Source organism: Phasianus colchicus, chromosome 21, assembly GCF_987193195.1.
Source record: "Phasianus colchicus chromosome 21, bPhaCol1.hap1.1, whole genome shotgun sequence".
NCBI classification, from domain to species: domain Eukaryota; kingdom Metazoa; phylum Chordata; class Aves; order Galliformes; family Phasianidae; genus Phasianus; species Phasianus colchicus.
This window is the reverse complement of record NC_143456.1, coordinates 7,256,865-7,269,435: the sequence shown is the minus strand read 5'-3', so window position 1 is coordinate 7,269,435 and position 12,571 is coordinate 7,256,865. Positions and strand designations below refer to the sequence as shown.

At 37.9% G+C, this 12,571-nt stretch overlaps 1 protein-coding gene across 4 annotated transcripts in view; it reads left to right on the top strand.

The window, feature by feature from the left end:
• NCOR1 (nuclear receptor corepressor 1) overlaps positions 1–12,571 on the top strand; it is a 58,669-nt gene that overhangs the window by 33,570 nt on the left and 12,528 nt on the right. For all 4 annotated transcript variants that reach the window (XM_031591607.2, XM_031591608.2, XM_090122400.1 and 1 more), the window contains exons 17-30: positions 969–1,031; positions 1,535–1,674; positions 2,398–2,524; positions 2,866–3,421; positions 4,638–4,764; positions 5,079–5,274; positions 7,002–7,175; positions 7,877–8,037; positions 8,413–8,533; positions 8,660–8,761; positions 9,237–9,334; positions 10,124–10,292; positions 10,834–10,974; positions 12,219–12,302. In XM_031591607.2, the coding sequence (XP_031447467.2) occupies positions 969–1,031; positions 1,535–1,674; positions 2,398–2,524; positions 2,866–3,421; positions 4,638–4,764; positions 5,079–5,274; positions 7,002–7,175; positions 7,877–8,037; positions 8,413–8,533; positions 8,660–8,761; positions 9,237–9,334; positions 10,124–10,292; positions 10,834–10,974; positions 12,219–12,302 (2,259 nt within the window). The remainder of the gene's footprint in view (positions 1–968; positions 1,032–1,534; positions 1,675–2,397; positions 2,525–2,865; positions 3,422–4,637; positions 4,765–5,078; positions 5,275–7,001; positions 7,176–7,876; positions 8,038–8,412; positions 8,534–8,659; positions 8,762–9,236; positions 9,335–10,123; positions 10,293–10,833; positions 10,975–12,218; positions 12,303–12,571) is intronic.

Below are 12,571 nucleotides of genomic sequence, written 5' to 3'. Positions count from 1 at the left end.
CTGGATAATGGCAATAGTTACTTTTTTACTTTGTTTTTACAGGATTTTCTAGAAAATCCAGAATAGCTTTTGAGTGGGTCATATCCTCTTATAGTATCTTACTTGGAAGTTGGAGAGTCCACATTGTGTGCTGTGTGTAAAGGCATATTTTATGAAAAGGAAATGGAGGCTGTTGCCACTTAATGCCATTCAGAAACTTAAACAGAATGTTGTCAAATCTAGAGAAGTAAATGAAAAAAATTTTTGCCATGAATCATAGTTTCCTTCTTGTTTTTGTTTTCACTGTTCCTTTATTTTTCTGTTTCTCAAATAGAAAATGTAATCAGTAGAAGAATAGTAGATTTGATAATAGCTAATTGTTGGACAACCATTTCAGTCCATTCCACAGTAGTCGATGAAATAAGGTGGAACCACTCTATAGCATCTTGGATTGTGAGAAAAGTGCAGAACACTTTTTAAAGAAGCTACTATGTTATGCTTCCCTCCAGTTGTGAAGCATATTAAAAACAACCAAATACTGCTGATTTGTTTTACCCCGAGTTGATTATATACTTGGTTTATGAGGTCAGGGTTAAATTACAACTGAGAATCAGTTTGTTGGTTTTTTTTGTTGTTGTTGTTCAGCCACTGCAGTAATCAGCGTGCTGAAAACTTAACAATCACGTGGGCAGGAAGAGTGCAGAAAGTTCTTTTGTGATTTTAGAAGAATATAGCATGTTTGCATTACTGTAACATCTAAACTTATGGAACCCTGGTGGATAGAAAGGAAAGAATGGATCAAAAGAGGAAAAAGGGCCCTGCTGGGAATGTATATTTCTGTCTTGATTTAATGAAAACTATTTCCCACCGACAATAGCAGCTTTCCCATGTGTCTTGAATAAACCTTAATGTAATGGATTATGGGATGCATGCCATAAAAGGAACTCTTGTTCTTTTTTTTTCTGATCAGCTGTCATTTGCTCTTTCAGCTTCTACAGAGCCTGTGGAGACATCCCGCTGGACAGAAGAAGAAATGGAAGTTGCTAAGAAGGGTAAACTCTGTAAAAATTTGATTTACTTCTGATTTACTGAACTATTGAATGTTTCCTTATGAATTCTGTAAGTACTGTGACTCTGTGCAGCACTACACTAAATGAATAATTTGAAATTTGCTATTTTTGTGTTTACAACTTACAAAAGTTCCTTCTGTGCGAGATGCGAGACGGTCCTTTGACAGAAAAGTCAGTGTATTTTGCAAGTTGTCTATTCATTTAACAGATAATGTTACCTCTAAATATTACCCATAAAATCAGTGTTTTCACAGAAGTGTTATATATTAGCAACAGCAGAATTAAGTCTGAAGGCTTCATTAGCAGACATTTTGATTGACATCCCCATAGTTAGAGGTCGCATGAGGATTCTCACTGTGATAATATGTAAGGACAGCAATATTTCAGTACCTTCCTTTCCAACTGGTCGTGTTGCTCGACTTATGAGGGTTTGGATCTCTGAATTACTTATGATAGCAAATATCTGTTTCTTTATACTTGAACAGGCCTTGTGGAACATGGACGCAACTGGGCAGCAATTGCCAAAATGGTTGGGACGAAAAGTGAAGCTCAGTGTAAAAACTTCTACTTCAACTATAAAAGGAGACATAACCTGGACAGTCTCCTTCAACAGCACAAACAGAAGGTAAATACAGTGGACATTGCATATTTTGCAGAGAAAAATTTAGTATCTCTGAAGTCATTCATTGCACTTCACTAAAACTATTCTGCAGTCACCACTTGTTTCCTTTTCTGCTTGTTTTTGTGTTGTGGTGTAAATCTAGAGAAGGCAACTGATGCTCACTGACCTGTGATAGTAATCACTTAATGCTTTAAAATACAGTAGAAAATTGTCTATTGGATAGCATGATTAAGCTTGAAGAATTCCTCAGTGCTTGTATTTGTACACCAGCAACTATAGATAAAGCTCAGGGCATGGCTATGGAAAAGATACCTTGAAATATGCCTCAGTGCACAGTAAGTACTAACCTTACAGAACAGAGTAAAAGAATTAATAGAAGACCATGAGCTGAAAGTTCTGTGGCATCTGAACTGGAAGTTGGTATCCTCTAAGCTGTAGTGTCCTAGTCTTCTCTCTGCCGAAGTGAAGAGCATTGGTTTCTCTGTTTGCTGCAGTAGTTCCTTTTTTCCCCTAAATATATATGGAGACAGTGGTTTGTTCCCAAACTTATATTTGGTCAGGAGCAGCAAAAGCTGTATGGGTGTTGAAAGAGTATGTCCTTGCAAAGTCTGTACTAAAGAGATTCTGTACCTTTCATTTCAACCTGAGGTTAAGAAATGAGATTGCATCTAGAAAGAAAGAATACTTTAAATTTTCAATACAGTATAAATGCCATGTATTTATCAGTCTTCACGAAGGCCCCGTGAAGAGCGAGATGTATCACAGTGTGAGAGCGTAGCTTCGACTGTGTCAGCTCAGGAGGATGAAGACATTGAAGCATCTAATGAAGAAGAGAATCCAGAGGACAGTGAAGGTAACTTCGTGGGAAGGGAACGCCCATATGCACCGGAAGGGAAAGATGTTTATCAGAAAGCTGTATTCCATTTCATAATGTCATACTCAGACAGTTGATTTTCAGCTGTTGGAACTTATTTCACTAGTTGTATGTGGAGAGGAAAAATTGATTTTGTTATTGAGAAGGCTGAGAATTGAATCAAATCTTTGCTAGTCGATGCTCTTAGGGCAATTGTCTTGTTGTGTTTTGGAACAGCAGACGTATTTCATTATCATAGTAAATACTAAGCAGCAGTTGACTGAAGCTTAGTTGGACCTCATTAATGTTGAGTCTATTCTAAAACTTTTTTTAATTTTCAGGTGCTGAAAATAGTTCTGATACAGAAAGTGCTCCATCTCCAACTCCAGCAGAAACTGCTAAACCAACTGAAGAAACTCCATCTGAGAGTGCTGCTCCAAAAATGACCACTGAGGCGGCAGCAGAACAGGAATCTACTGTTAAACCTGCAGCCAGCACATCTCCCTCCTTAACATCCCAAAGCGTATCAACAGCTGAAAGTCAGACCTCTGAGCCACAGGTTAAGGAAGAAATAAATACTGAAGCAGAAGAACCTATGGAGGTTGACAGTAGAAGCCAACCAGTTGAAGCTAAGCCTGTGCTTAATCTTCCAGTGCATACCAAAGTTGAACCTGTAGAGACTGAAATGAGGCTACCAGAAAATATTCAAGTGAAAATAGAGAGTGATACCAAAGAGAGAGAGATGGAGAAACCCAAGGAGAAGTCAGAACCTGAAGAAATGGACTATAGTCTGTCACAACAGGTTAACTCAGCAAGACAAGAATCCCATTCGGATAATGATTCAAGTGCCACATGTAGTGCTGATGAGGAAGTTGATGGAGAGCCTGACAGACAAGGGTGAGTTTAATTATTTAGCATTCAAAAACTTCCATATTTAAAAATCTAAATCCTGTTATTTTTGCCTGAATTCTTAGTCAGGATGCTTCACTCTTGAGCTTGGATGAAGTTATTCTTGAATACTGACCAGCTTTTTTGGGTCCCTCTTACCTTCAGGGATTTATTCCATTGTATTCCACTAAGCAGGTCCCTGAAGAGGCCAAAGTCTGCTCTCCTGAAGCCTGGGGTAGTGAGCTTTTCATGTGCCCTCCTCGCTGTCCTAAGAATCTTGAACGTTGTTTCATGGTCACTACAGCCAAGGCTGCTCTTGAGCTTTGCTTTCTCCACCAGCCCCCTCCTTGTTGGTGAGAACGAAGTCTAGGATAGCACCTCTCCTTGTTGCCTTCTCTGTCACTTGGAGAAGGAAGTTAACATCAGTGTCTTCCAGGAACATCCTGGATTGCATATACCCTCCTGTATTGCTCCCTGAACGTATATTGGAGTGGTTAAAGTCACCAGTGAGGACCAGGGCTTGTGGACATGAGACTGCTCCAATTATAGAGGGCCTTATCCAGTTGGTCTTCCTGGTCAGGTGGACTGTGGCAGACTCCCAATGTAAAGTCACCTGTCCCTGCTCTCCCTTTAGTCCTGACCCATAAGTGCTTGTTCTGCTCCTCATCCATCCCAGTGTGTTCTGCTGGTGAGATTCCTCTGTAACCATAGCGTAGCTTCAGAACCAATGCCTCCTCTATGCCAGTGGTCTTAATATACACACTGTACCAAGGATAGCTGTTAAATGTCAAAAGTATCCAGTGTCATTGTGCTGCATGTGCTGTTTTGAAGAGTGCAGTTCATGGTGTTTCTCTCTGCCTCTTCAGACATCACAAATGTATTAGGTCTCTAGGTGGAAATTCTGTTATACACTACAGTTTATGTATAGATCTTGCACTTCTCACCTATTTTTTTTTTCAAGGCATTCTTTATAAAGAAGGTTGTGTTCTTGTAATAATGTACATATGGAAACTGCATACATAAATATATAGTTCTGAAGATTCTGAACATTTGTTATTTCTGTGAATCTTATAACACAGAAAGATCTGTTGCTTATTTATTCTAGCTGATGTACTTTGGGACAAACAAAACATAATCTTTATTTCATTTATTCAATGTTGTCCAGCATGTTGAATCTTGGTCTTTTTGGTGATACGTTTTCCCTTTCTTCTCTCTCTTTTTCTAGTATCTTCAGGGAGTCAAAGCCCTCACTGTTAAACCCAGCTGGATCAATACTGGTGTCACCTACAATAAAGCAAGGGCAGATGGACCTACAACAGCTTCACCACCGAGCAGCTGTCATACCACCTATGGTATGGGGGTGTTTTAAGTGGTGGTTGAAGGAATATTTGTTTTTCTGATAATAGTTTCAATGCTAAAACAGCAAATAGTTTTGAAACAAACAAAGAAATATATTGTTTACTTTCTTATTGTATTATTTTTCAAGAGTGAATTAAATTAAATAGAAACAAATAGACAAGTATTGGCCTAAAAAGAGAAGTAGACCATTTGAAGTGCTCATACATAGGCTATACCCCTGGTGCAATGGGGCTATTGAACAAGATAGATACTTTAGAAAATACTTAGTATTAAAGTGCCAATTGTGAGCATCTTCCCCTCTTTGTAGGTTTCTTGCAGTCCCTGTACTGTTCCTGTTGGAACACCAGTGAGTGGTTATGCTCTCTATCAACGGCACATTAAAGCAATGCATGAGTCAGCACTGCTGGAGGAACAACGCCAGAGGCAAGAACAGCTGGACATGGAGTATCGAAGCTCTGTAAGCCCGTGTGGCCCTTCCAAAAGTCCTAATGTTGAGTGGGAAGGTAGGTTTTACATCTGTCATGGAAGTAATTCTACTGTATGTCACATGTTCACCTCTCTGCCTCGTTTAAGAAGGAAAATTTAATGTACTGTTAATGAATTCCTGCTTTCTTAAGGAATTTGATTGAAGGAACCAGTCTGTTGTAACAGATCCTGCTACAGTTACAGGGTTAGGGAACTACCTTATAACCTCACTGAATAAGGCAAAATGGGCTCCCTTGGGGTGAGGTCAGAATTTAGAGTTCAGAAACAGCTGTGCTGGTGGTTGTCTTTATGCAGGAATTATGCATATTCAGTGGAAGTCCCAGTTCTTCATTGTTACCTCTAAATATCCAACAAACTTTACTGGAGGAGGAGGAGGGAGTGATCCAGAAAATGCATTGTAACAGGGAAATAAAACCAGTAAGGCACCATTGTTAGAGATACCCTCATTGATGTTTAATTCTTCATTCATTGATTTAATATCCTTGTGTGTTATCTGGTGGCTCCACAATGTTAGCAACATGAACTGTCATGTTCTTTGTGCTCTGAGTATTTTATATTTAACATGTGTAAATTTTAAAAATATGCTATGAAAATGTTTCATCTTCATTATTTTTACCTAAAAAGAACATACTTTTTTTTTCCCCCTGTTAAAATGATGAGAAAGGGAGCTTTTTCACTGAGAGAGTGGGTATAAGGTTGTGGTTTTTGGAAGCTGCTTCTTTAGGTGCAAAGTCAGGGTTTCTCAAAACCTTTGCTCAAGTACCATTTAGCTAAAATATTACCTCAATAAATCTTGACATTGGCAGTACTATGTTATAAACTGTGGGAAAGTTCTAGCATGAAGTCTGCCCACAAAAATCAAGAGTGTTACTGAAGTAGTGGGGGGGATAATGTGGTTAATGTAAATGGGTTCTACAAGCCTGGACATTTTCATCTGCAAATTAAAGAGGCTGACTTGTCATCAGATCATTACAGTAGCTACTTCCTAAGATACATTCTGCATGCAACTTTGTCCTTCCACTCTTGTATGTAGGAAGGAGCATGTAGTCTTTGTAAAAATCTTCAGGTTTTTCAGTCGGACTGCAGGACCTGCTGCTGAACTGGCTTATGACAATTAGGAGATGTAAAGGGACCAAATACTACTTTTTTTTTTCACAAAGTGTGAGAGTTGTTCAAAATTTTGTACAGACCTAGGAACATAATAAATTAAGTTGTACCTTTCATCCAATTTTCTAATTATTTTGGAAAGCAACCTGATACCCATGTGTAACTTAATTAAAAAGAAACTTGCAGTCTTTGCCAAGGACAGTATTCTAGAATGAATTTATGTATGTATATGTGCACATTGATTTTGAAACAAATGCATGAGTCTGAATTACCTAAAAGATAGCAGTACTAAATACACTCATCTTCTACTGGTTGCAATGCTTACTTGTGTCAGCTTCCTGGCTTACAACAAGAGTTGGTATCCTCATGCCTCAGTATGTAGAACTGTTTACTCCTTTCATTTAGAAAGAGCCTACATGCCCAACTTTAGAATTTTTCTGTTATTTCAGTGCCAAGTGATGTTTTGAAAGCAGTTGTTTCCTTTTTAGTCAAATTACATCTTTGCACTTAAACATCTATACCTGCTGAATGCAATCTGACCATTGTAATCGGTCCTCTGCTAAAATTCTGTTGCATACTGGACCTTTTGACTCCAGTTTCTAATCTTAGGATTCTCCTCTTTCTTTAACCCTGATAGGAAAACCAGTGGCTTATATGCCCTACGCTGAGGTCAAGCGAGCAATAGAACAGGAAGCACAAGTGCAAACTACAGCAGCAAGGTCAGCATCACCATACAGGTTATCTCCAAGAGAAGTCAATAAAGCCTCTCCTCAGCCTGATATGAATGCAGCTCGCTATAGTGTCCCACCAGGTAAATACTTGTTTTAGTATCACAGCAATGTGTGGTCTCTGGAATATGGACTTCTTTTACTTTCTGCAGTATGAAATTATTCTCTGAGTGCTTTGTGAACTAACAGAAAAAGGGGGTTGTCAGTGTGTACGTATTTTTCTGTCTCCAGTGAGGTTGTGGTTTTGTTTGTCCTGGATTTTGTTTTATCAGCTAACATGTATTTTACTAAACAAATAGGATGATCTGTAAAGTGTTAGAACAGCATAGGAACAAAGTCATCAAGAGTTTTTTCAGCTCAATATGACAAATACTGTCATCTTCAGGCAGAGCTGAGAGAAGCCTAAATTACACTCTAAGTTGTTCTTATTCTTTAAATAGAATACTTTATCTTAAAACAGGGAAACAACGAAAAAGATGAATGTACCCTGGACTGTTAGCTTTAAAAATTCATTTTTAAGAGTTTGTAATTCTACTGGACAGCTTCTGCCGTTTTTTGAACGCCATTGCAAGGTTAGGTATCACCCATTTGATTTTTAAAGCATAACGTATGTTTGGACATAGTGAGTTTCAGAGCTGGAAATACAGTGAGATAGCTTTTGGGTATTGCGAAGCTTTTCTTGTTGGAAATTGGCAGATGAGCTATACAATTTGTGTTCTTATCTCTCTACTGACTAATAGAGCTGAAACAGACTGTCATGTTTAATGTACAATTTTTCCCTAAGTTCTCCAGCCTGCTCCTCATCAAGTAATAACCAATATCCCTGAAGGAGTCCGCCTTCCTACAACCAGACCTACCAGACCACCACCACCACTCATTCCATCCTCTAAAACAAGTGTGCCATCAGAAAAACCTTCCTTCATTATGGGAGGCTCAATCTCACAAGTAAGAGAATTATTCATTGAAAATCTGTGCTTGTAACAACACTTTTTGCCCTTTCACCAACCTTCTGGATCTTGTATTCAGTAACACATTCACAGCATTAACAGTTAAAGAACTATACATGTTATCTCTAAAAATCCAGGAGGTATCTTAGAATATAAAACATGATGCAGTTGTTTATTAGCATAGTTGAGAATGCACTGTTCAGGTGAGCAAGTGTTCAAGTCCAGTCTCTGCTCTGGACTCCTATAGTTTTGCACTTATTTTGCAGCAGTGCTCTGTAGCATTTTAGGATCATAATAGTTTTAACCATCTCCTTCAAACACAGAAGTGAATCTTTTTTCCAGAAACAACAATTAACATAATGTCTTGTTTCAGGGAACACCTGGCACTTACTTAACATCTCACACTCAAGCTTCCTATACGCAAGAAACGGCAAAGCCATCGGTGGGTTCCATATCACTTGGGCTGCCAAGGCAGCAGGAGTCAGCCAAATCTGGTAAGAAAAGAGGAGCTGACATACCTTTTGTACAGACTATTTAATAACTTGTAACTAAGGGAGTGGGGGAGAGAATACCAGCAAACAAGGAAAAAAAAAAAACCTTTTATTTTTTCTTCTGAATAGCTTCTCTGCCCTACATCAAACAAGAAGAATTTTCTCCCAGAAGTCAGAATTCCCAACCTGAGGGACTCCTGGTCAGGGCACAGCATGAAGGTGTTGTTCGAGGTAATGCCAGTCATACAGTCTAAGAAAGATATTTTGTGAGAGCCTGGTAGAACAGAGAATTTGAACCTAAGCTACTCAAGTCTAATTTTTAAACATTAAAGGATTAATCTGTTCCCTTTTTTCTGAGGCATGTGTACATGTGTATTAGTAAAGCTCCTCTTGTCTGCATATCTCGTTTAAAAAAAAAAGTTTCAAGAGATGCCAGTCTCACAAGTGCAATACTTGTGAAATATGTAAATATTTCAGACAAGAAACTAAGCAGCATAGGTTAATAGCTTCGCATGCCATAAAAGACTAAGTCAAAAGAGGAAATAGTTTAGTGCCTTGTATACACATTGTTAACAAGCTGAAAATTTCCCTGTATTTTAGTATACAAACTAGTGGTTCTTATTACAGTTTCTGTTTCAAGTAGAGTGGCTATATTTTCTGTTGTTTGCTTATTTATCTCTCTATATATATCTTTATTTAAAATCAGGTACCACAACCATACAGGAGGGAAGTATAACACGAGGAACTCCAACCAATAAAGTTTCTGTTGAGACCATTCCTTCTTTGAGAGGCTCCATAACTCAGGTATTCTCCTCTCACTGAGAAGGCTGTAGCATGACAGTGTATTTCAGTTATTGCTGTGATTGTATTTGCATGTCTGAAAGGAGTAAATACCACAGAACAGGAACTACCTCAAAAGTTTAAATAGAATTAGATAGTCAAATCCAACCGTCAGTGAAGTCAGCACTGCAAGGATTTTATCGTCATGTATTTGATTGTTTTTTAAACTTGTCAAATGGAATTGCTGGAGCCTTTAGTATACATGAGGGCTTATTGGTGTCATCCAACCTTTATCAGTAGCAACTTCTGTGAAAAACAGCATCACACCTGAGTTCGAGTAGTAAAATCAGTTGTAACCCATCTTGCACAGAGGATGAATAAGCTGTTTTAAGTGGTGATGTGGGATTTCTCTTAGTTAAAGACAGCAATAGGAACAATTCTATTCTCAGAAGGGAAGATTTCATTACTGCAGATAGAGATACATCTTAATGGCTCCAGTAAATATGTAGAGTATGCTGTCTTTCCCCCAGGTGGTACTATAGTGTAAATGTTCTAGGTCACTAAATACTTCTGTAATATTGTACTCCCAATTCTGCTTTATGTGCTTTCTTTTTAAAGGTGAGAATTGCTTACAAATAATTTTATTAATATTTAGGTTAAAATCCTGATAATAGGGGCAGAAGTTTAAGCCATGCTGCTTGTTAAAGTGGTTGGTGTTCTAGATCTTAAAAATAGAACACTTTTCTTCATGGCTGCCTATTTTCTTGCATAAATACACATAGTCTGAATTATATTTGATTGATCTAAATGCAGGGTACACCAGCTCTGTCCCAGTCTGGCATAGCAGCTGATGCATTATTGAAGGGGACTATTACCCGGCTGGCTACAGAAGACAGCAGCCCAGAAAAGTGCCGAGAGGAAGCTTCAGCCAAAGGCCACGTTATTTATGAAGGCAAAAGTGGGCATATTTTATCTTATGATGGTGAGTATTTATATATTCTACTTGATGAAAGCCAAGACTGCAGCGGGTTCTGCTGAAGTCTGTGTGCTTCCAAATGTATGGATATAAACCTCAGTCACTGGGGGGCCACCTGGAAGAAGCACTGACCTACCTGTGTGTTTTTGTGGGTATAAAGACTAAAACGGTCCAGAAACTTTATCTGTGTTCTGATGAGTATCCTGTATATGTAGATAAAATATAGTTAAAAATAAGCAGCACAGCAATTGTTATTATGTCCTGAAAAAATTTTTGAGACAACCAAGTTTAAAAAACCCTATATTAAAATAAAGGCCACAGGTTGTTTTTTTTAACTTTATGCTTCATTTGAAATACTGATACACAAGCAACTGAGAAAGTACTTTATTTAACAAACCATAAAAGATCATTAAGCTTGCAATTTAATGTTTCAATATTACATCAAAGTCATCAGTAAAGTATTAATGTCCTCTGGTCTCATTAAATGTAATGCTCATGAATTCTTATTTTCTGCATTTTCTAACCACACTTCTGTAAATGTTACCAGCTATTAAAAATGTTCGTGAAGGAACAAGGAGCCCAAGAACTGCTCATGAAATTAGTTTAAAAAGAAGTTATGATACAATGGAAGGAAATATAAAGCAAGGAATGTCAATGAGGGAATCTCCAGTATCTGCACCACTGGAAGGTAAAAACAGCTGCTTTTCAGTTGTTTTGTGTTTTATTCAGATCTTTTGTATTGATGTAAGATAATCTAGAATTGTCTTATGGGGCAAATCAAAAGAGGAATTATGTTTACATCTTATGCCATTAACTAAATCTGTATAATAACTACTACAATAAAAGCATGCTGTAGTTATTACTGGAGTAGAAATTTCCTATTTCTTTTTCTGGTGGATGGTCCCCATAGCTGCAGGTGATTCACCTAGCACTTACATGTGTCATTTTCTCAGAGAAGTAATGGACTTTTCACAGTTCTAGTGAATTGTTGCAAAGCTCAAACAGCACTGAGTCATACTAGTGTTGAGTGCATGGACGCACAGCTCCTCAGTTCAATGCTTTGCCCAGGGAGGTGGTGGAATCCCCTTCCCTGAAGGTGTTCAAGGAACGTTTGGATGTTGTGTTGAGGGATATGGTTTAGCGAGAACCACTGGTGATAGGTGGATGGTTGGACTGGATGATCTTATAGGTCTTTTCCAACCTTAGTGATTCTGTGATTCTCTGCTGTGGCACAGTAGTGTAATGTGTTGCTATGACACTTTGCATTCCTTCACTGAATAGCTTAAATTATGCCAAGCAGAAGATTTATACAGCTGCTGTATTCTGTTTCTGGGCATCCCTAGCATTATTTTGATTTAACAAACTGCAGTCGGACTAAGATTGTAAAGGTCAACACAGGCCATTATATAACTTTTATGGTTGTCTTGTAAAATACAGAATATCAAGAAAATGTTTCTTACCTGAACTCTGGAATCTTAATCCCAAGATGCATTTTGTCCCACTTTTGAATAGCTCTTAAAGGACATTTTGGTTTGTTTTCATCAGATTGAACAATGAATAAGAGGTTTCTAAACCGTGTGCAGAAATTCAGTGGTGCCTTTAACTTGCTCGTGCACTTGGTTTGTCTTCTCAAAAATAAAGGGAAGTGTTAAAAGAAGCTTTTGGAAGAGTTAAGCTTAAGAGTTAAGCTTAGTTATAAAATAACCTTCTGATTTGAAATATGTTAAAACTTGCAGTGGTATAATAGCAAGAATACTTGAACCAAGGAACTTCGTAGGGCAAGATGGTCTTCTAACGTGTTGATGCAGGGCCTAGCATAATGAGGCAAAGCTCTGGGCACTACAGATAAGATCTGTAATTATGTAAGAAGGAGGAGGGTGTTTTTGAACACTTGTTATTTAATTCTCTAAACTATGTTCATTTTAATTTCAGGTTTAATATGCCGTGCACTGCCTAGGGGTAGCCCACATGCTGAACTTAAAGAAAGAACAGTGTTGTCTGGCTCTATAATGCAAGGTAAAGTTTTGCTAGTTTGGAAGGCAGGCATTAATTACATTCCCAGAAATCCGTTATTAAGAATGGTAGAGCTTGCTTTATTAGACACACTTTCTGATACACCATATGTAAAGCTAATATGTTAAGTATTGATATATATATTTTTTGAAAATAGATTTTTGTTCAGTATAAGTTGTCAATATTTAGCACTTTTTTTTTAATTTTTAAATAGAGAATAATAATTCCCCCAGACATGAAGGTGTACGGTACTGCTTTTATTTCAGCAACTG